The 24412-nt window shown below is 44.7% G+C and overlaps 1 protein-coding gene and 1 long non-coding RNA gene across 4 annotated transcripts in view; one reads left to right on the forward strand and one right to left on the reverse strand.

Moving 5' to 3' along the window:
- Positions 1-3008: 3008 nt before the first annotated feature.
- The window catches only part of NCS1 (neuronal calcium sensor 1), a 58443-nt gene continuing 37039 nt past the window's right edge, over positions 3009-24412 (reverse strand). For 2 of the 3 annotated variants that reach the window (XM_079961529.1, XM_079961528.1), the window contains 7 exons: positions 22720-22744; positions 12430-12568; positions 8049-8127; positions 7603-7691; positions 6918-6995; positions 5833-5950; positions 3009-4365 (listed from right to left, as the gene is read on the reverse strand). In XM_079961529.1, the coding sequence (XP_079817655.1) occupies positions 5852-5950; positions 6918-6995; positions 7603-7691; positions 8049-8127; positions 12430-12568; positions 22720-22744 (509 nt within the window). In that variant the 3' untranslated portion in view covers positions 3009-4365; positions 5833-5851. Of the gene's footprint in view, positions 4366-5832; positions 5951-6917; positions 6996-7602; positions 7692-8048; positions 8128-12429; positions 12569-12768; positions 13221-22719; positions 22745-24412 lie in introns of those variants that run through there. The other variant, XM_079961530.1, reaches the window with a different exon arrangement.
- Positions 13297-16580, forward strand: LOC307207590. Its single transcript, XR_013834751.1, has 2 exons — positions 13297-13579; positions 16499-16580. It is a non-coding gene; the product is annotated as an uncharacterized lncRNA (long non-coding RNA).

Below are 24412 nucleotides of genomic sequence, written 5' to 3' on the forward strand. Positions count from 1 at the left end.
AGATGTGCCCTATAGGACACCACAGTAGTCTAGTGGCAAATTCAAAAGTGCAGGGTCCCTTCATGATATCCACAGCAACACTTCTTCCTTGTCCACCGTTGCAGCCCTCAATGTTCTTCCCATGTACTTTCTCCAGAGGGACCCCAGGAGCCCATCCTCAGTGGCTTTCATTGTGATTGGTACCCATCAGCAAAAAGGGTGAGAAGACATCTTCTCAGTGGCCAAAGAGCTGGCATCTTGAAGCCAATAGGGACACACCAAGCTTTATAAAAACCCTCACATCCATGTCAGTCCTCAGTCAGAGTAGCTACAGATGGGCATGCCTTGCCCTTCCAAAATATGATCCTGCCCCAACCTCCCAGCCTACCTTTGACCATATTTACTTCTGGCCCTGTGGGAACTCTGATGTTTGCAGGGTCTTGACAATGAAGCAGGAATAATCTGACCTACTGTTATGTAACCTGGCCATGTGTCCGCTTCAGGAAAACTGTGTGCTGTTCTAAGCAGGCCTTCTCAAAATAGGATATTTAAGTGCTACTGGGGAGTGGGATCTCACTTGCCCCCCCTAAATAAAACTGCCAGAGGGCTGGAACATTTTTTTTCTGACTGAAAAAGTTTACATGAGCTCTAGCCTAGGGGTGGGGAACCGACTAACAGCACAAACCTATCCTTGTCCACTGGGTGGGAGTCAACGTGAGAAGATTGGTGCTCTCACAAAGGAAAGGCCTTTGTGTAATGAGGAACACAGTTGAGTGAATAAAGACTTTGTTGTCTCTCATGCACACACAGAAGACAGTTGTGCCCTGGTTCCTGGAAAAGCTTGGTGGTGTGGTGGTGAAATAACGTTCTCATCCCTGTCTGAATTGGGGGACTCGTGCAGTACCCCCAAAATGGCTGAAATATATTCAGACGATACAGAAACCTGAAACTGATATAGACTTTGTTCAAAGTATCATAACATAAGAGTCTGTTGGATCAAGCCACTGTGGTTCATCTAGCCCAGCCTCTTGTTCTCATATAAACTAACCAGATGCCCCAGTGGGAAAACAGCAAGCAAGACTAGTCTGGGTAGCTCAGTTGGTGTGTGGTGCTGATAATGCCAAGGTTGCAGGTTCAATCCCCGTATGAGATAGCTGCATATTCCTGCATTGCAAGGAGTTGGACTAGATGATCCACGAGGTCCCTTCCAATTCTACAGTTCTATGATTCTAAGGCCTGAGCACAAGAGCCTTCTCCCCTTCTGCTGTTTTCAGTAATTGGCTTTCAGAAGCACTGCTGCCTCCATCTGTGAAGGCAGAGCAGAGCCCCTGTCGCTAGTAGCCATTGATAGCCTTATTTTCCTCTTTCAAAGCCACCTGAGTCAGTGACTACGATTGCCTCTTGTGGGAGCAATTTCCATAGTTTAATTATGCATGATGCTCTTTAACACCTATATGAAGCCGCTGGATGTGGTCATTAGGGGTTTTGGAGTGAGGTATCATCCAAATGCTGATGACATCCAGCACCATCTCCCTGTAACATCTGAATCAGGTAGGCCATTCAAGTCCTGACCTGGCGTCTGGACAAGGTGATGGGCTGGATGGCAGCCAACCATCTGAAGCTGAATCCTAACAAGATGAACACCCTGTGGGTGCATGGGTCCAGATGACAGGTCAGTTGCCTGTTTTGGACAGGTTTGCAATCCCCACCCCACCTCCAGATCAGGGTGCCTCCTAATAGTTTTTGCTTATATGACAGCTACAACTGGGCAGGGCAGCAGCTGACCTCAGAGAACTATCACATCCCACCATTTTCCAGTCAGGATCAACCCAGAGCTTGATTAGCCCTCGTGGGAAAAAGAGGAGCCTGCCATCCTCCAGGATTACACATAGGAGCTGAGCAGGCAACATCTCCAAATAGAGGCCCAGACCTGAAAACGTCCCATTCCTGAGAAGTCAGACTCTTCCTATCAGGTATATCCAACCAGGTGCCCTCCAATGTTGCTGGGCAACAACCTGCATTATCCCTGACCACCACTGGCTGTACTGGCTGAGACTGATGGGTTCTGTAATCCAGCAACAGGTTACCCGTCTCACATGACCAGCCAGCTATAAAATTGTTCTTTTTCATGTTAGCAGCTCCCTGGGCAGGTATGGAATTTGGAGCTCCACAGTAGCAATGTCAGGAACAGGACTAGGCCTGGAGTTGGGAATTTATCCTTGACAGAGATGTGAGCCTGTGGCCCTGCAGATAATATTGAACTACAAGTCCCAGCAACCCCTGCAAGCATGGCCAATCATCAAGGAAGATGGGAGTCGGACTCCAGCAACATTAAGAAGGGCACAGGTTCCCCTTCCCTGACCCAAGAAGGAACAATTATTAGAGGAATTGAAGTTGAGATCTATGTTTAGTGAAGCCAGCTTCACATGTGCAGGATTATGGCCTAACCACAAAATAATTAAGAACCAATTTTGGAGGGGCCTAGTTGAAAGTTAGAGCGAAAAAGAGCTCAAGATAAGATGCAAAGAGGCCTCTGCAAGTACAAATTGGGCTGGGCAACATTTTCCAATGACTATTGGCTGAGGTGCTGGGGTGAAAGAAGAGGGCAGAATAAAGTGTGTTTCATAATGGAAAGTTCTCACAGACTTTTTGGAATCTGACCTGTAATACATTACTAAGTAAAAGTCTAAAAGAGAATCTGGTTTGAGCCTCTGTATTGAACCCCTTAAGTGAATTTTCTCCCACGGGATCCATTTGCCACCATGTCATTACAGGGTTCTGCCCAAAGTGAGGTTGCAGCTAATTTTTAGAGGTTTCCCCCCTTAGACGAAACTTCCAAAGAATTCTGAGGAACTAGCTAAAATTCCCCAGTGGTGATATTAGCCTTAAAACAGAAGAGAGTTAGAATCATAGAATCATAGAGTTGGAAGAGACCACAAGGGCCATCGAGTCCAACCCTCTGCCGAAAGATTGGATGCTCCCAACAACAAGTAAGAATCCAAAAGCCCAAAAACAAACAAAAACAGAGGTACTATTATCACCATCGTCATTATTATTACTTCCTTTCAGAAAGAACTGTGTTTTTGTTGTCATTTTTTTTTAAAGCTCCAACAAGATTGGGCACATTAACACTTCTTTAGTTTCATGCAGAGAGAGAGAAAAACTTGGGGTACTGGATTGTTTCATCATTCCTCTTTTACAATGTAGGCAAAATGGCAAAATGAATGCACGGGGGGGGGGGGGCGGGGGGGGGCAGAAAATAAAGAAATACAAAAGAGGTGGGGAGACAGCATTCAGAGTGGGTGCTGCAGACATCGCAAGTCCCAAATGCAAGGCCTGCAAAGAGCAAGAAGTTTGGGGCCTTTTGGGGTACGGCGATGGATAGATGGACGAAAGACAACATAATCAGAGGGCACACTGACCCCCTTCTACCGCAGCCAGGCAGCACAGCAGACATATATAAGTTGTGGGGATCTTTTTTTCTTTGTTTCTTTCTTTCTTCTTTTTGGCTTAGATTTCTTCTGTGAGGGACAACACCCCTGCAGCATGAGTTGTTGTTTTTTTGTTTGTTTGTTCTTTTTCTGAGACACGAGACAAAAAAATTATACAGCAGCTTTGACACACAAAAAACGGCAAATAAATAGCTACCGCTTGTTCAGAGGTCATTCAAAAGAAGAAAAAGCGTCTCACTTTTCCGTCACGCACACACACACAAAATGAGAGCATACAATAACAATGTCACACCCCAAATAATCATCAAAATAGTGTGTGTGTGTGTAGCATTGCAATTTGAACCACAAACCCAAATGAGGATGGACATCAATTTCAAATGGATTTTTAACCCCCCCCCAACACACACACGTGCGACACCCCCAGGATTTTAAAAGCAAAAGCTTAGCTGCGATTAAGCCATCCACTCTGACAGTTCCGGTCCAGTCCAGTGGCGCCCTGACACAAGACGTCTTAATGGGACCCAACATCTCCAGTCTGCATGATTCTCCACCCCCCCATAAGAGATATTTAAAAATGGTGCTCGTTCTTAATCCATTCGAAACAAACAAAACAGAATATTAACATGTGAGAGTATTCTTCATGGCCCCAAGGAAATGGCGCTTATCTTTTCATCATCCTCTTCATCACTGCTTTCTCCTCCTCCGCCCCCACTTTTCTTTTTTTCTTTTTTTAAAATCGTTGTTAAATGCAGACGCTGGCAAATGGAGATGACGAGCTGGTTTTTGAGCACAAAGTGGTTGGGTTGACGTCACGCTCCAAGCACACCCCTCTCCCACGTTTTTAGCGCGATGAGGGGTTGGCATAAGTCAGGCGAGAGAGTCTGGTCTGAGGTGGGTGTTTGATGGCACTGGAAGGGGGTTCCTTCAGGTGTGTCTGAAAAAAAGGGAGCAGAAAAGCAGTTAAAAGGGGGACAAAATTGTTACAAACATTTTGACTTGATGGACATTCCTATGCTTACAGACTAAGGCAACATTCACACCATACATTTAAAGCACAATATCACTTTAGGCAGCCATGGCTTCTCCCAAAGAATTCTGGGAACTGTAGTTTAGTAAGGGTGTTGAGAGTTCTTGTGAAAACTTACTATTCTCCTCACAGATCTACAATTTCCAGAGTTCCTTGCAATGAGGGACTTATTCATTAAACCACAGTGGGAACCCCTCTATTATCACTCTAATGGCTGTCTGTTTTAGATTTTATTAGTTCTAAATCAGATTTGGAAAGCAATAAGTTGGTCTCTCCAAATGGTCTGTTGATCCTTGGTGGTGTTTGCTGACTCTACTGACACAACAAACTTGCAATATGGACATCAAAAGCTTGCCAATTATTTGACCTCACAGGCAGAACCCACTCCTGTGGCAGATTTCCAAACTCCCAGCACTTGCATTCAGGTTGATAAATCTGTTCTCTCATTGCATATCCAACTCAAAGGAGACCTACTGATATTAATGAACATGACTTGCTTAGGTTTCTTAATTACAATGGGTCTCCTCATGAGCAGGCTAACTGGATAAAACCCAATGTATTTTGACAAGCCACTAATCAGTAAATTATTCACAGAATGGAAATCTTGAAAATTAGACAATGAGTTGAGCAATGCTATCCTCATATTCTACCTGTTCATCAATTAAAATGGAAATTTTATCAAATTCAAGAACCCTAAGAACAGCCTGCTGGATTAGGCCAATGGCTCATCTAGTCCAGCACCCTGTTCTCATAATGGCCAACAATATGCCTCTGGGAAACCCTCAGGAGGACCTGAGCACAACAGCACTCTCCCCTCCTGAAGTTTCCAGCAACTGGTAGTCAGAGGAAGCATTACTGCCTCCACCCATGGAGGCAGGGCATGGCCATTGTGGAATTAATTTGTCCCCTCCTCTTTTAAAGCCACACAAGTTGATGGTCTTTACTGCCTCTTGTGTGAGGTCCAAAATTAAATTATGCACTGCATGAAGAAGGACTTTTTAAAATCTGTCCGGAATCCTCCAACGTTCAGCTTTTGGGGATGTCAACGATTTCTAGTGTTATGCAAGAGGGAGAAAAACTTTTCTGTAACCCCTTTCTCCATGCCATGCATAATTTTATAAACTTCTATTATGTCACCTCTTTCTCACCTTTTATCTAATCTAAAATGTCCCAAGTGCTGCAACCTTTCTTCACAATGGAGTTGCTTCATCCCCTTAATCATTTGGGCTGCCCTTTTCTGAACCCCCCTCTTAAAGAAAGCTGAGGATGTATTCCCCATAAATCAGGGAGGGGGCACAGCATCCAGATGTTCCCAAAGCAACCCCCCATCCCCACAGCCCCCCCTATCTTTTTTTAAAAAATACACCCACTTACCAAAGCATAAGATTGCAAGCTATACGAGTCCGTCATAGAGGGAGAGCGCCTGAACAATGGAAGGGTCAGCCTTGGAGCCCTCCTGGAACTCCTGCAGGGTGAGTTTTCCATCTGAATTCTAGGACAACAGACAACAGTGAGGGATCAGAGAGGATAACCACAACAACTCTGTGAGGTAGGGGCGTGTGTGTGACTGGCCCATTATGGCTGAGGGAGGATTTGAGCTCAGGTCTCCCCAGCCTCACATTTTCTACCTAGAGATGCTAGAGACTGAACATAAGCTGTGGCTTTGCTTGCTCTCAGGTTCAATCCTCAACCCAAAATACTGTTTCTGTATGGAGTCAAGCCATTTGGGCCTACCTAGCCCACTACTGTTGATCCTGACTGGCAGCAGCTCTCCAGGACCATCAGGCAGGGAGTCTTAACTGGAAATGATGGGGCCTTCTGCCTTTGAAACAGATGTTCTACATGTATAGAGCCAAAGGCCTCAATCCCTCATAGGAAATCTTCTTGGGACCAGATGATCATGATAGGTGGGACCATATGCAAAAGAGGGTGGAACAACAGGTGTTGTCTTGTATATTCGAATAACCAAAGTCAGAAGATTGCACCCACACACCTCTCTCTACCCAACATGTAGGGAAACAAGAGGCATGATCAGAGTTCAAGGCTACATCCCTGCCAAGCAAAAACACTTCAGGAAGTTCTGAAGTGAAGCAGATAAGGGCAGTGGTCTGAGGAGAGCCCCGAGGGCCAGATAAAGAACTGCAGAGGGCCACATTTTGCCCCTGGGCCTGAGTTTTCTCTACGCCACTCAGCTACAATTCTTCCTCCTCCTGCAGAGACTGCCCATGCAGATCTCCGGATCCATTTCTGCCCATGGGGGAGTTTGCTACATGTGCCTGACAACAGGGTGGTGGAGACAGCCTGCCTTCTGGATCCTCAAAAGGCACCCTCAAATTCATTGAAGCAGGACATGGGGGACATTGGTTGTGATCTCTGGTGTGGGAGGGTGGCAGGGAAAACGGGCCTGGCAATTTCTGGATGGTTGCCTCAAGGTGAGACAATGTCTGGATGCATCTTACTTTATCCATCATGGCAAAAATCCGGTCCACCCGCTTCTCTGGGGTGTTTTCCTCTTCAGGGAGCTCCACAGTGTTCCCCTGAAGAGAAGAGAAGAGAAGAGAAGAGAAGAGAAGAGAAAGAGAAGAGAAGGTGGGCGGTTCAGTCTCTGCCTCCTGGCCTGGAATGAAATAAATAAACAAGCTTCTCCCAAAGAATTCTGGGAACCTGTAGTTTGTTAAGGGTACTGGAAGTTCTTAGGGGACCTGCTTATTCCTCTCATAGAGCTACAATTAATTCCCAGAGTTCCCTGTGAATATGGACTCTTTGCTAAACTACTCATAACAAACTCCCGTGCCCAGAATTTTAGGGGGGAACCTTTGACCGTTTAAGTTAGTATCATAGTGCTTTAAAGGTATGGTGTGAATTAGGCCTAAGACTACAAAAGCCTTTAGAGGTTTTATTCACCCCAAGGAGTATAATTTGTAGCAGCCTGGGGGAAAAACCAACATAAACTTCCAACTTCCCCCATTTACAGAAGCATCCTTGACTGGTCGCCTGGAAATTGTTTGTGAATTACCCAGGTGACCAAATTTTGCTCCTCCAGGGTGGAGCCTAGCATTTGCCCTTCCCTCCACCTAGTTTCTCTTTCTATAAATAACAGCTGGAGTCTTACTCATATTACATCCTGCTCTTTCAAACACTCACCACCATCTGGTAAATGGCATCAACGATGTCCAGCATCTCATTCCTAGTGATGTAGCCATCGTTGTCAAGATCATACAGCTTAAAGGCCCCTGAAACCACAAGTAGAAGGTTAGGGAGAGTTATGCTGACCTGAGGCTTAAAAGCCCTAATTAAATGTTAGCCCCGCCCTCATCTAGGCATCATCTGGATGCCTAGATGGTGTGTGTGTCTGCATGCGCATGTGCGTACTATGTACAGTCCTAGCAGAAGACTTTCATAAGCTGCTATCTGAGAGCAAGAGGGAAAGGGGCAAGATCCTGAGGGTTCCACATGCCAAAAAGGAAGCCTTAGCTCACATTGCAAAGGTCAGTTTTGCTCAGGGATGGATTGTGGGAGCTGAGCCCTAGTTTAGAGTGTTGAATGCTGATAGGACCAGTTTTAATTTTCAAATCCAGTTGACCACTTACACCGCAGTTTCTCATCCAACGTCCCCCGGGAAGTGACCGACAAGGCTTGGATAAACTCGGAAAACTCAATCCTTCCATCCTGAGAACAACAGAAAAGTGATTTGGTAAGGCTGGAGCCACCTAGGATGGCCCAGGGCAGCGGGGCATCTCCAGGTAGGGCGGAGAGAAGCTCCCTGTCTGAAACCCTGGAGAGCTGCTGCTAGTCAGTGCAGATGTTATTGAGCTTGATGGAACAATAGCCCTGACTCTTATAAGGCTGCTTCCCAAACAAGGCAGTTTGTGATGACTGGGGAAGAGGATGGGATCTCACAGTTGGAAAGGGCACCATGCACTCTCTTGCATTGCAGCACGGGATAGAAGCCTCAATCTATTTCTGCTCCACGTTAATTCCTCACATGCTCTATCAAAAATCTATCCTGTCCTGTGTCCAATCTATGCTAGTTTTGATAAAATATGCAAGAAAATTCCTATTTAAATACATATTTCAGGATGCATTTTATCCCCATACAAGATGTTCCTAAGTGGAGTTTAAATTCTACATACACATTTGTAAATGCATTTTATTTCAAACTGCACTCACAGAATTTTCACATGTTTAAATCTGTTGAGCCGAGAGCTCTGTGTTTAATATTCTGTAGGATATTTCAATCCACATATCTAAGTCCAGGAGCTTCAAAATCCATGCCGGTTCACTTTGGGAGACACAGAAATCAAAATTCCTCAAGCACCTGGAAATACAGCATAGCTGAGCATTGCTACAAATGAGATTCTGTTGGAACTATCAAGGGCAAGCTTTCCCACCTGCCTTGCCCCACTCCATGCCTAGTGGGGGGGTGTCTTTTGTGGAAGTTTTATATTTTGTTGTCAGGCATCATTTCAGTTGTTCTCAATGTGAGATGTTTGTTTGTCTTACAGACATTTTGTATAAATTGTGATCTGTTTTGTATGCTCCACACCACAGCTGGGGCACTAATGCTTCTGAATGCCATTTGCTGGAAACTGCAGGAGGGGAGAGTGCCCTTGTGCTCAGATCCTAATTTTGGCTTCCCACTGAGGCATCTGGCTGGCGACTGTGAGAACAAGATGGTGGACTAGATGGGCCACTGGAGGAGGAGGCTTTAGATGGCTACTAGCCACCATGGCTGTGCTCTGCCTCCCTGATCAGAGGCAGTAAACACTTCTTCGTCTTTTTAGATCATATATGGCCTTTAATGAGCATTTATTCCAATTTGTTTGCAAGGTTATACAACAGGGAGCATTCTTCCTGATTTGTTTGAAAGGTGTTGACACATCTTCCCATTAGTTAGTCATTCATTCATCCCACTCTTTTCTATGCATTTCTCCGTCATTCTCCAATGCCAACAGTCACTGGGAGATCCAAAGGTACCTTTGCCATACTGGTTGCTTTTGATGTGTTGGGTGTTATTAACAGCTCAGTCTACCTTAAAATTTCCTAAAGGTCACAGCTTCAATAGCTCTTATCTCAGAGGAATGCCGAGTACTGGCCAATTAACTTTCAGTTTCCTTAATGACAAAAAGCAGAAAAAGGGGGAAGACACTTCACACCAAGAATTCCCTTGTCCATTTAAGATTTATTTTCAACCATAAATCAGGCTTTTCACTCTGTCTTAGCCAGATGGGCAAGATATAAATAATAAAATTTTGTTACTATTATTACTTTAACTACCAATTTTCCTTCTGTTCTTCTTAATGACAGAAATTTGTTATTCCAAGTTTCTGGACTGTAGATTTTCACCAGTGGACAAATTTGTCTCTCTAGTTTGTGGTTTTTCGTGTCCCAGAAACGTTTAAGAAAGAGAGGGTGTGAATATTTCTACCCATGGAGGGTGTTTACATGGTGTTTCAGCAAAATGTCACTCCTTAGCTTGCCAGCTCTTTCTAGCTCCCGTCCAAGCCCACAGGTGCAGACAGCAGAAAGCAGCCTTGATCAAAGCATTCAAGGTACTCTTTGATCACCCTTATCACCAGAGTGATTTAATAGTCGGACTATCTATCTGACTATCATCAATCGCGAGCTAACAGAGAGACAGCCGAACCACCATTCATCTCCCTGGAAGCCCACAATTCTCAGCACTCCTAACAAACTACGGTTTGAAAGGTTCTTGGGGGTGGATGTTATAAATGTATAGTGTGGATGCAGCCTAACAGAGGAATACCTTTTCTAAGATGGGACCTTCATAGGTACTTTCCTTAAGTTAAATTATTCAATATATTTCTAGCCCATCCTTCATCAGATTACCCTCATCAAAACAATCCATTCAAACAGTAAACACTTGTAAATATCAGTTGCTGGAAACTGCAGTAGGGGAGAGTGCCCTTGTGCTCAGGTCCTGCATTTGGGTTTATCATTGGGGCATCTAGTTGGCTATTGTGAGAACAAGATGCTGGACTAGGTGAGCCATTGGCCTGATTGAGAAGGCTCTTCTTAGGTTCTTAGGCTCATTCTTAGGTTCTTGTCTTGAAATGTTGTTGTATTTTATTCTGTATGTTGCTATGAGTCACTTTGAGCATGAAAAAATGGAAAAGTGGCATACATATAAACTGATTCACAGTGATGGTGGTGAGCATAGCCAGGTGCTGGGCTCCTCCAGTTCCCTTCCCACCTAAAAAGTAAAATAATCCACGGTTCTGCAAAGATGTTTACAAGTGTCACCTTTGCTCAAGGTGGGAGGGATGTTCCTCAGTGGGATAAACCTAATTCTCTCGGATCCCTTTCGGAAAGGAAAAGGGGAGCATTAAAACGCCAGAGGAGGAAAGCGGTTGTGGGGAACAACTTAGAAAAGAGCAGGTGTCTGATTAGCATTTAGCTTTACTGCAGCTCTGCTGATTTTGAGATGGTGGAGGTGAGTTTACCAGTTGGCAATGTTTAACCGGATGGATTGTGTAATTCCTGCTACTTTTACTGGATGGGACAGTTGTCCCAGCAGAGGCTTTCCACAGTTGCATGACATGTCTTGCTTCCATCCCTCCTACTTTGAGTGTTGTAATTATTATTATTATTATTATTATTATTATTATTATTATTCTGCCTTTTTTGCAGACTGCTAGTCAAGTTGGGTTACACAAATTAAAACAACCTCAGATAATAATGATTTGTGGCGGTGGGGGAATGAGACACAGAGGAAAATCAAAACTGACAGATCTACCAGTCCCTAGTCAGGGTTCAAACTAGGAATAAAAATATTTATCCTGCCTAAATAAGGCTACTGAAATGAAAGAAAGCTGATCACACATGGTTTTCTGCTTATGACAGGACTGTGAGCTTAGCTCAGTTGTGTAACTGCAAACAAATCTCTAGACTCAGAATATGCTCAGAGGCACCCCTGTTCTTTCATTTTAATGGCATGTCTTTTGCACCTTGGAGCTGGTATTGGTAGATGATATTATTATTAACTATTAATATTATTTATATTCTGCCTTTTTCCCAGACCAGGACTCAAGGCAGCTTACAGAAATTAAAACAAACTAAGATAAAATACACAAGGCTAAAAACATTAAAAAGATAATCACGAAAAAGTAATTAATAGAATTAAATTAAATTAATAGAATTAAAAACATGTAAAAACAATTCTAGTAAAATACAGATAATTAAAAAGCACAGCACTTTCTGAAAGCCCTTTCCTTAAACAGTCAGTTCCCAGAGGTCTGTTGGAAGAAAATAGACTTTACCTGCGGGTGGAAGTTCAACAAGGGGAGATCCAGTTTTGCTTTAAAGAGGGAGTTTTACTTAATCTCATTTCCTCCCTAATAACAACAGACCAATAAATGGGTAAATAAATAAATTCACCCCTAGGGACTTGAGCAGGCAACAATTTTCAGCCACTATGGAGCAAAGGGATGGATTTTCCTCCCTTTTTAGACCAGCTGTGCTGGAAATTGTTATGGTTTGGAGGTGGGACATTGGCCCAGGGTTTGTCAGGTCAGGAACATCCCAGACCCTGAGATTTCAGGGCCGAAATCTGAAACCAAGGTGTTGTCACAGGGGGCACTGATGTCATGAGGGTGGGCCCTAGACACAGAGGTTACTTGGGACAGGGAAGCAGAGGAGGACAGACCCTACACTGTAATTTGCAGCCAGCTCCTGCCAGGCTGTAGCTTGCAAGCTGCATGCACAGCCCTCTTAATAATTTTGTTTATTATAATTAAAGGTCCTCTCACCCACCTGGAGATTCAAGCCCTCTGCCTGCCACCTGGAGGCAGCCAGGCCAGTCTGGAGACTTCAGGTGATACCTGGCAACTGTGTGTGTGTGGGTGTACATGCCTTCTAACTGGCAAGCTCCATTAATGCTTCAGAGGGGAGGATAAGGAAGAATAAGGAAGTGAGGGGGGAGTGAATCACAGAGGAACGCAGTGGACTTACTTTGTTCTCGTCGAAGACGTTGAAGACGAATGTGGCAAACTTGGTTGGGTCCCCAAAGGGGAAGAACTGCTTGTAGATCTTTTGGAACCCAGCAGCATCCAGCTGCCCACTGGGGCAGTCCTTGATGAAGCCTTTGTACCTGCGCAAGGAAGAAAGGGGAGGGGGAAACAGCTTGAAGCATATCACCAAGGTGCCCCACAGTATTGACAAGGCGCTACAGATTCTGTTCAAGGTGGCTCTGATGATACAGCCTTGAGCAAGGCAGAAAGCAAGGGACACGGGGTTATATCCAACTTGTTCTTCTCAAGAGTATACCCACTGAAATTAATGAGCCAATACCTTTGGCTGGTCTGCTCTGAGTAAGACTGGCACTGGGTGCTGCTACCCATGGGATCCAGCTCCCAGGAAATCTCAGGTTATACCTTTCCAGAGTTTATTTTGCCAGCAGCACTTGGTGGCCATTTTGCTTTCCCAGAATGCCCTTGGCTAATGTGTGGTTTGAGGGCATTCCTGGGGGGCAGGGAATGGCGGCCAGCAGAAGGGGCATTTTTCTCCTCCCCCACACTCCATGGCATGGAATAACACAATGTCCAGGAAATACTGGGGAATGAAAATGTCTCCCTTGCCTAACATAAATGCATTAGAAGAGAAGAGCCTGCTGGATCAGTTAAGAAACCCTGAGAGTGAAGGCAGCATAACAGCTCAAAAGACTGAGCTAAAATCAGCCATGAGTTCATTTCTTGCCTCTGCCATGAGTTGACTAGCTTGGTCTTAATCAAGTCCCTCCCTTAGTCTTACCCCCAATGTAGAGGAGGAGAAGATAAGAAGACCCCTGAAGCAGGATCATGACAATGGGCCTGCACCTACTTGATGCTAGTATTTGTAATGTAATTTCATTGGGAATGTATTTCACAAAGAACAGATGATATTGGGGAAAGGATGTGGCAGTAGGCAATTGGCAGCTGAGAATTGGTAGTTGGCAATTGGCAGTTGAGAATTGGCAGTTGAGAATAGGCAGTTGGCAGTTGGTTGGTTATTTCTGTTAGTTCTATATTGACTGTGAAAGTGAGAGGTGTGGGGACTTCATGCAGACGCTGTCTGGAGGAGTTTGGAAATAATACTTGTTGTTCAAATGTTACCAACCTGACAAGTAAAAAGATTTATACTCAACTATTTGTGTAAAAGTGGGTGGGTGGGTGTATCAAACCGGCATCCTGTTCTCACAATAGCCAACAAGATGCCCCAGTGAAGAAGAAGAGTTTGGATTTGATATCCCGCTTTATCACTACCCGAAGGAATCTCAAAGCGGCTAACATTCTCCTTTCCCTTCCTCCCCCACAACAAACACTCTGTGAGGTGAGTGGGGCTGAGAGACTTCAGAGAAGTGTGACTAGCCCAAGGTCACCCAGCAGCTGCATGTGGAGGAGCGGAGACGCGAACCCGGTTCACCAGATTACGAGTCCACCACTCTTGTAAACAGGACCTAAGCACAGGAGCCCTCTCCCCTCCTGTGGCTTCCAGCAAGTGGTGCAGAAACATTGCTGCCTCCAACCATGGAGGAAGAGTTCAGCCATTGTGGCTAATAGCCATGGATATCCCTCTCTTCCATAAATTTGTCTGATCTTTTAAAGCCATCTAGCTAGGTTGGTGGCCATCACTGCTTCCCATGTTCCAGCTGGCCAAGCTGGCCTGATCCAGCAGTGTGGTCTCATTTTGCACCCCCTTCATTCCACTGTGCTGCAGACAATGGCCCATCTAGTCCAGCATCCAGATCTCACAGGGGCTAACCAGATAGCCCAACGGGAAACTCATAAGCAGGATCAGAGCACAGTTCCCTCCTGTGGTTTCCCACATCCAAAGGGAGGCAAAACACAGTGGAAATCCATCTTACTCCCTTGAGTCTGTGGTGGGAGCAACAGGAACAAATGGCCAAAATATTTACTAACCAGCACCCTGTTCCCCCAGCTGTTATTTCTGACTTAGGTAACACAGCAGCAGGAGTTATAATAATATTTACAGGGAAAGGGACCTTGATGGATGCGGCAGCTGTCACTGTGGGATTCTGGATTACCTTTCCTATGCACGCATGAGGCTTATGGGTAGGCTGGCTTGATCAAAGCATGCCATTAGAAGGTTGAGGGTTTGTTTGTTTTTTAAATAGGTAGCTCTTCTCCATATAAGCCCACTTGCAGGGGGGGAAAGACTGGCTGGCACACCTCTCCTCTGACAGGCACGAGAAGGCGCCTGATCCTCCCTACATGATTACAGGAGGTTTGGAATCCCAGGGATGATTTCACTATTTCCCTATACAGTCATACTTCATATTACGTTTGCTTCAGGTTGAGCGTTTTCAGGTTGTGTCCCACAGCGACCCGGAAGTACCGGAAGGGTTACTTCCGGGTTTCGCCGCTTGCGCGTGTGCAAAATGACATCACGTGCATGCGCAAAAGTGGCGAATCGTGACCCGCAGATGCGGGTTGCGTTCTGCTCATGTTATGAACCAGCCTCCGGAACGGATCCCATTCGCATTCATATCATGATTCGGTGACATGACAGAAGTTTATAAAGTTATGCCTGGTGTGAAGAAAGTGGGTAGCGAAAAGTTTTTTCTCTCTCTCATAATACAAGAACTCACGGGCATTCAATGAAGCTGAATGTTGGAGGCTTCAGAGTGGATGAAAGAAAGGACATATTCATGCAGTGCAAATGTACACTATGGAACTCGCTGCCGCTTGAGGCAGTGATGGCCACTACCTTGGATGGCTTTAAAGAGGACTGGACAAATTCACGGAGGAGAGGGCTATCAATGGCTTCAAGCCATGATGGCTGTGCTCTGCCTCCACGGTTGGAGGGAGCAACGCTTCTGAATATCAGTTGCTGGGAATTACAAGTGGGGAGCGTTCCTATTGCACTCAAGTCCAGCCTTCAGGCTTTGCACAGGCATCTGGTTTAATCACTTTGAGAACAGAATGCTAGACCAGATGGGCCAATGGGAGCAGCCTTCCAAGGTTTCAGGCAGGGGACATTCCCAGCCTTACGTGGAGATGCTGGGAATTGAATCCTCTTTTAAGACCATTCAAGCTGGTGTCAATCGCTGCCTACTACACATCAAAAGGCAAAAGAAAAGAAAAGGTCTCTGACCCAAGGAACAAGCTATCTAGATTTCATCAGTGGGAAGACCAGGGAGACAATGCAGGGTGCTCTGCCCACCTGCCAAGATGGCCCATGGGGAAGGTCCCCCCCCCCCGTGTGTGGGAGGTCTCTTTCTCAAAAGACACCTTAAGATACGACAAAGGGCTAAAGCAAGGAGTGAATCCATATCCCTTTTCTCATAGACACTGTAAGATGAGGAGAGAGAGACCATTCAACCCCGGCCCCCAAAACTCTGCTCTAAAAGAGCAATCCAAGATAAGCCACAGGAAGCCCTTGCGTTTGGGGCACCCAAGGGAATCTGGGCTGATCAGGTCAGAGATCAGGTGTTTTCCGTGAAACCAATCCCTCTGACACACCTCAGGCACGCAAAAGGAACAGCTGATGATACATTTGCAAGGGCTGCCTTCTGCTGGTGAAGGCGAAGTGAGGGTGACCTGGTTTCAGACCCTGCTCTCCACTTTAATCTATTCCCTGAAATTATCTCAACAGCAAAACCTCATCATCTTCCACCTCCAAGAGCATTTAGCCAGATTTTCAGCAAACAGAGGCCAGCACCACCTACATCCCCCTTTTTTTGGATACACATATTTTTATTGAATTTGAATATTACATCACAAAATTAAAAAGGAATTTTTTTTATAGTTTTCAGCACAGCTGATCCAGGAGGTGGTACAGTCCTAATATTGACAGAATGGACTGCACCACCACAGATGGTAGGTGGGGAGAAATATCATTTTCAAATATTTATCCATGCTGATTAACATTTAGAAAAGGCATCGCCCCACAAATAGAAAAAGCACTAGCTAGAATCCTTCTATCTTGCTCTGCTACTTTTCTTCTAGCAGGGAGCTTGCTTACTTATTCATTTATTTCTTTCTTGCATGTATTTCCCTTCTTTTTCTCCATGGATGTTAAGGTGGCTTACATGGTTCTGCCCAGTGTTGATCATTCTAAGAAAAGGTATTCCCCTCTCAAAGGATGGGTGAATACAAGAAATGGGGGGGGGGGGGAATTCTATTTGGAAAAGGCATTACTCCATGAGAGAGAAATGCCCCTTCTGAGATCAAGGCTAAGGAACCACATTCAAATATTGTTGGACTCCAACTCTCATCCAGCACCAGCCAACATGTCCAAAACACAAGGATGTGAGTAGTCCAGCAACATCTAGATGGCCACAGGTCTCCCAAGTCTGCCTGAGATACCATGGTTGTGCTACTCAGTGTGGTTAACAAACCCACTTCAAACAATGGTTTCCCATTTTGGTTCAACCATTCAGATGCACCACTGACACTGCAGCTATGCTCTACATTGCATCTACAGAGCACTGCACCATCGGAGTCCTCCTTCAGTTCACAATCTCCTAAAACAGGTCACACTATCAGACTACCTCACAAGGTGAGAGATGGCCCAAGAGAAAGCTCTTTTCTACTTGATTTAATTTAACACATTACCTATAAGAGAATGTCAGATTCTTTCCCACACACTCCCTTTTTCAGTTGCATGAAACAAAATTGAGGTGGGGATTACTCCCTCTCTGGAAACCATGGGCATAGCCAAGGGGGGGGCATAGCAAACTGAGGTTCTGCTCCCTCAACAAAAGACCTTCCCCCTCAACAAAAGGCCTCCCCCTCTAACAAAAATCTTGGCTACTCCCATGCTGGATGCTGTTTAGTTTAACACTAGTTGAATTCCCCACCTTTACAGCCTGTTCTGATGTGGAATTAATCCTCCCTTCCCCAAACCAAGCTGTGCGGGAACCATCTCCTTCCCACGTGCCAAGATAAAATGGGAATAAACAAGGAACAGGAAAGGGGGGGAAAACACAGAGAGAAATAGCAGATGGGGGCGGAGAAGTGGGGAGGGGGTAAGATTAGGGGAGCATTATGCAACAGGGCCACCCGAATCTGTCAAGTATCAAACTGAGCGGCAAGGGAAGGGGGGGCTGTGTGTGCTAAGATGAAACTGATCAGGAAATATGACAGGGAAAAGAGGCAGCATCTTCTTTACCTCATTGCTGTCCATGACACAGCAGGAATCAGAAATGGGGCGGTGATGCATTTGAGGGCTGTTGGAACAAAAGAGAAATGGGGAGGGTGGCCACCTTTGTGGGAGTTTGCAGAGGGGGTAGCACTAAATCAGGAACACAGGAAGATGCCTTAGAATCACAGAACTGTAGAGTTGGAAGAGACCCCGAGGGCCAACCCACTGCAGTGCAGGAATATGCTGCTGTCCTATATGGTGATTGAACCTGAAACCTTGGCATTATCAGCACCATGCTCTAACCAACTGACCAAAGAACATTAAGATGATCCCACCTAGTCCAGCATCCTGTTCTCACAGTGGCCACCCACATGCCTGCTGGAAACCCACAAATAGGACCCGAGCACAAGTGCACCATCCCCTCTTGCCATTTTCAGGAACTGGAGGAGGAGATGGTTATTGATAGCTACTAGCCACAATGGCTAGTAGCCTCCATGGTCAGAGCCAGAGCATAGCCATCGTGGATAGCAGCCATCAATAGTCCTCTCCTCCTGCATGAATTGGTCAAATCATCTGTTAAAGCCATTGAAGTTGGTGGCCATCACTGCCTTCTGTGGGAGGGAGTTCCACAGTGTAACAATGAAGTTAATCATTATTGTTCATTTATTATGATGATTATTATCATCATCATCAGTAGTAGTAGTAGTAGTAGTAGTAGTAGTAGTAAAATCCTGCCTTTCTCTTGAGACGGGATTCAAGGAAGCATCCAATATTTAAAAAACAACCTTATATAATGCAAAGTAATAAAAAGAAACTAGTTAATAACAATAGCTAAAATACATGCAAACACATTTAGAGCCAGCCTTTCAAATCCAGTGATCAGCATCACCTGCACCTTAGTTGGTCTCAACAGGAAGGTCTTAGCCTGCAGGCAGAAGGAAAGCAAAGAGGGAGCCAGTCCAACATCTCTTGGGAGAAAATCCCACAATATGGGAGCCACCACAGAAAAGTCTCTCTCTCTTGTGTCACCATAAACCATGCTTCTGATGGGACCAAGAGAAGGTGCTCACCTGAGGATCTGAGTACATTGGGTGGGTTTGTAGAAGGAGATACAATATTTCAGGTAAGCCTGGGCCCAAGCCATATCAATCATGTGCTGAGCATGAGTGAAGCACAAAAGCTCCAAATCAAAGAGCTCTCCTGCCCCCATACAAGTTCACCTCCCATCCGCCAAACCTTTCCCTGGAAGGAAACTGAGAAAGGAATAGAATGGAACATCCATGCCCAGCCATTTAACGCTTAGCCAGCTGATTAACTATAGGGGGCGGGAGAGTTGTGGGCGGAATTTTTCATTTCATTTCAGGCGGATGCTGTTCTCCTTCCCAGGAAGAACGAACTAAGTGTTTATTCTTCTGTGACTAACAGTGCAATTTGTTGTTCAATCTGGAACAAGCCAGGCCTGCTAGCTGGCCACACTCAACTGCAAATAAGTGAGCATGTTTGCATCAGCAGAGGGAATGCGCAGAAATGTTTCTGCGATGTGCTATGTGCTAAGAAAGTAATCTCTGTACAGACTAAGGGTGCCTCTTCTCTCAATTTCCTGGAGCAGTTATTGGTAAGAGTGTGCAGTGATGGCCATCCATGTGAATGGCTTTAAAAAAGGATTAGGTCAATTCATGGAAGAGAATATCAATCGCTACTAGCCACAATAGTGATGTTCTTTCTCCCACCATTGGAAGCAGCATGTCTCTGAATACCCGTTTCTGGGAATCTGTGCACCCAGGTCCTACAAGTGGGGCATCTGATTGGCCACTGTGAGCTGAGTGGACCCCAATGAACTGATTTAGTAGAAGGAAGGATAGAAGGAAGGGTCTTTGCACCTTTTGATCATGCCTAGTAGTTATTGATAGCCTCATCCTCCATTTTTTGCCTAAATGCTTTTCAAAGCTGCCCAAGTTAGTGGCCATTCCCAGTCCAGTAGGAACAAATGTCCATCATTTTAATTATGCCCTATGAGTGAATGTGCTATTAGGTCTGTCCTGGATCACTGACCATGTTCTCCCACCACAGCCTGATGCAGTAATGCTTTTGAATACCATTACTGGAAACTGCTGGAGAGGAGAATGCTCTTGTGCTCAGGCTCTGCTTAAAGGTCTCCCATTGAGGCATCTGGTTGACCACTGTGAAAACAGGATTCTGAACTAGATGGCCCTTTGCTCTGATCCCGCAGGGATCTTCTTAGCCATGGTAGCTAAGTTTCTCTGTTCAAATGCAATCTATCTCTGCATACCAATTGTTGGGGAGCAACAACTATTGTGCTTGGGTCCTGCTTGTGGACTTCCTATTGCATCATCTCGCTGGCCAATGTGAGAACAGGAGGCTGGACTAGATTGCCATTGGCCTGATCCAGCAGGCTCTTCTTTTGTCCTACCTCCACTGTTGGAGACAGTATACCCCTGAAAACCAGTTAACATACATCACAAGGTACTGTTTGTGGGCTTCCCACCAGGGCATCTGGTTGGCCACTGTGGGAACAGGAAGTGCCACTGGTTTGATCCAGTAGGGCTCTTCTTAGTTGCAGTTGCCATTTTCATGCATGTTCACCCAGTTTGGAGAGGTTCCTTTGGAGCTCTCTGCAATCATCTCCTCCTATCCTTATGGTGCTGAATAATTTGATGTCTTCTGTAAACTTGGTAAAGCTATAGTTCTGTCAGTGTTTTCAAATTCTGATATTTTGGTGTGGGTGGCAATTTATAGAATTGTTGCTGTTTTATTAATTTAAAACATGTTTTACCCTGCTATTCAGCAGGAAAGTTCTCCCCAGGCAGCTTAGAAGTAAAAAGTCTCTATGTATATGTGTAGATAGATAGATAGATATGATAGAATATAAAGATAGAGAAAGAGATAGGGGTGTGGGTGTGGGTGGGTGTGTGCTTACCCTGTTAGCTATCTAAAAGACATCACAGAAAAGAAAAAAAGGAGGGGGAGAAGCAAACTCAGGCAGCAGCTCTTAAGTTAATGAAAATTCCTATAGAGAACTGGCTGTGATGGAAACAGATTGAGGGTTTCCAGGGTTTCAGGCAAGGGATGTTCCCAGCCCTACCTGGAAATGCCTGGAATTGAATATTCTGCTCTTAAGCTGCATTTGCGTTCCAAGCTGTAAACAGTGGTGCCTGTCTTGCCCTGATAACAGCTGGACGCCTTCCAAAAAAAAACTAGAGAGGTTTGGGGAAGGAGCCAGCCTTTCTAGACTGTATGTATGCCCTGGAGGAAAGGCACCATTGATTGCACAGCACAGCCATTTTTATTATTTTTTTAAGCGTTATCTACAAGATGAAAATATAATGAGAAGGTTTTGCAAATCAGATACATGCAGGGTTTAATTCAAGCAGGGTGGTGGGGAATGGGAGCTTGTGCAATCCTAGCAAAGAAAAGAGAGCCTCTGAGGGAGTGCAGAGCATTTTCCCACCATAAATGTAGCACATAGCAGCCCTTGTTTCTTGAGCTACATCAAGTTTCTCACTGTAAATGGAATTTCTGCACCCTAACTTCTGCCAAATTGGGACGCAGGTGGCGCTGTGGGTTAAAGCCTCAGCGCCTAGGACTTGCCGATCGAAAGGTCGGCGGTTCGAATCCCTGCGGCGGGGTGCGCTCCCGCTGCTCGGTCCCAGCGCCTGCCAACCTAGCAGTTCGAAAGCACCTCCGGGTGCAAGTAGATAAATAGGGACCGCTTACCAGCGGGAAGGTAAACGGCGTTTCCGTGTGTGGCTCTGGCTCGCCAGAGCAGCGATGTCATGCTGGCCACGTGACCCGGAAGTGTCTCCGGACAGCGCTGGCCCCTGGCCTCTTAAGTGAGATGGGCGCACAACCCCAGAGTCTGTCAAGACTGGCCCGTACGGGCAGGGGTACCTTTACCTTTACCTTAACTTCTGCCAAAAGACTGATATAGATTTATTGGAAAGATAAAACCATGGCCCACTTTAAACAACTGATAGAAGATATGACAACACTCGCAATATACGAACAGATTGCATTTAGATGTAGACTGTGCATGAATAAATAAAATGATATTTGTAATGCAGTTATAAAAATGCACATGTAAAAACTGTAATATATTGTTAGTAATTTTTCATTAGTTGGAATAACTATATTGCTTACATAATTATATATATCACAATTTCAATTTTTTTGCTTTTTCTTTAATTTTTGTTTTGTTTTCTTCTTTTCCTTTTATTCTATTCTATTCTATTCTCTAACTGAAAGTTTTCAATAAATAATAATAATAGTCTCTCACTGCATTTGGTTTCTGACTATACATTAGGCAGAACTGTCAGATAGTGAGAGCTGTTTGACAGAAGGTAATGGAATCTCCTTTACTGGAAGTTTTTAAACAAATGTTGGAAGGCCATCTGTCAGGAAATCTTTAGGTGAAATTTCTGCATTGTAGGGGGGTGGACTTGATGACCTTTGGGAATGTTTCCAGCTCTCCAGTTCTATGGTTCTATGTTTCTTTACAACTAACACAGCGGGAGTCAGAGGCAAAATAATTGGAGCAATGAATGTAAAATAATTACCTTTGTATAGTTGGCTAATTGTTGTTGTTGTTGTTGTTGTTGTTGTCTCTCTCTCTCTCTCTCTCTCTCTCTCTCTCTCTCTCTCACACACACACACACACACACACACAGTGTCTATAATATTCCCCCAGGCAAGCAAGAAGCACTATCAGAGTTCAATGACACATTCCAGCCAGGCAAAAGCACTCAGGGTGCAAAGCTGATTCAATGAGGGGTGTGGCTGGAAAGTGGGTGTGGCCTGAGAAGAAGGGGGAATGGCTTAGGGAGAGTTCCAAGGGCCAGAGAGGGGTCTGGAGGACCGCATTTGGCCCCCAAGCTTTAAGTTCCTCACCCCTGCTTTGTTCCTCTGCCCAGTCAAGATTTCATTCCTCCCAAATTATCAGGCCTACAGATGCTACATTCCATTCCAGAAATTGCATCCCACAAATGAGACAAGAAATTATAGAGACCATCAGGCAAGCATATAACATGCACACCTGTGCAATGGTAGCAGCAGACTCCCATTTCACTTTTTTCGTGCTCACGAACACAAATGTGCATGCTTGTGAACTCACAAGACTCCAGAATAGCTCTGAATACTCACCACTGCTGGACCTCCTTCTCCGTAACTGGAAAAAGAACAGAGAAAGAGAGAGTGTGTTTACTGGTCACTCAAAGAAAAAAGTAGTTTTGAGTTCTCAGTTCTCACTACCTAAATGTTTTAATCTAGTTCATACATTCTGACTCACTGCTTTAAACTTGATTCGAGCACAGTACCATTGTTTATCAGCAACTGAAGCCTTGCTCACACTTTATGGTACAAGCTGCCTCTACACACATGCAAGTGTTTGTGTGAAAGAGTGCCCACTTGTTGATTTGCACAGCTCAACTGCCTGGGTACACAGGCACATGGACCCTACACTCCACTGAATGTTACATGTGAATAAAGTGAACATCTCAAATGTTTGTGAACACAAATTAGTCACTCATTGAATGTAACCACCAATTTGAACATTCTGCCAGTGCTGCTGTTGCTTCTTCTAATGTTGAAGGCAAGCAGTGAGTGTCAAGAGCTCCGGAGCAAAAGAACAGTGGGCGATATCAGCAACACATATTTACAACAGCAATAAAATCTAAGAGACAACCCCTCCCCCCATTATAATAAAACTCAGTCTAATGAGGATAATGCTCAGCAGCCAAATAACGTTGAATGTCATTTAGAAAAGAAAAACAAGACGGGTTGGGTCAGAACGAAATGGAGTAATGTGGAAGAGGCTGTGGCTGGCTGGCTAGCAGGCTAGAACCTTAAAAAAAAAGAGATTTTATTAAAGCTTTTTCATAATGCAATAAAATAAAAAACTAATCAACTAAAAACAAAGAGAAAAGAAAACATCAAAGGAAAATAAGAGAAGAAAGAAAAGAGAAGTAGAGAAGAAAAGTAAAAAGGACTTTTTATTTTCTGACTGTCAGTTACATAAAAGAAATTATTCAAAATATAGACTCCAGAGTGACACCCATCTGATCTCCTTTCTGTTACACAATATTTTCCCAATCTTCTGACCAAAATAGATTAATTCATTTTTACACAAAAGTCCAAAAGGTATTATCTAATTATTATTATTAATAATATTAAATGTCAGCAATAGTTTTTCTCTAATTTAGAATGTTAACCTTGTCTCCTGTAACCTCAACATTCTTCCACATATTAAATAATAAGTATTTGTCCACACAAGAGTCTCTCCACTGTGATCATATATGAAAACAATATTCCATAATTTTTTTTACTCATTAGTTCGCACCCAGTTTCACATCATCTGTTCCTATTGACTGTTATAACTCCTGTCGTTTTCTATCTTGATTTTGAAAAAAATATTGCTTCTATTTACTCTTTACAGCCATTCCTATTCCAAGAAAAGCGCTAGAGGTTTGATAGCTTTTTTCTCTAAGTTCAAACTGCATACAGAGTCGTTTCTCTCTCTCAACTCTATCTCTGCCAGCTCAGGATGTCTCTTAATCCCTACTCTTAAACTTAGGGCCCTCGTACCTACAGGACCGCCTCTCCCGGTATGCCCCACGGAGAGCCTCAAGGTCCATAAATAGCAACACCCTAGTTGTCCCGGGCCCTAAGGAAGTTAGATTGGCTTCAACCACAGCCAGGGCCTTTTCAACTCTGGCTCCGGCCTGGTGGAGCGCTCTGCCTCATGAGACCAGGGCCCTGCAGGATCTGATTTCTTTCCACAGGGCCTGTAAGACAGAGTTGTTCCGCCTGGCCTTTGGCTTGGAGCCAATTTGATTCC

Source organism: Podarcis cretensis (genome assembly GCF_951804945.1).
Source record: "Podarcis cretensis genome assembly, chromosome: Z".
NCBI lineage: Eukaryota > Metazoa > Chordata > Lepidosauria > Squamata > Lacertidae > Podarcis > Podarcis cretensis.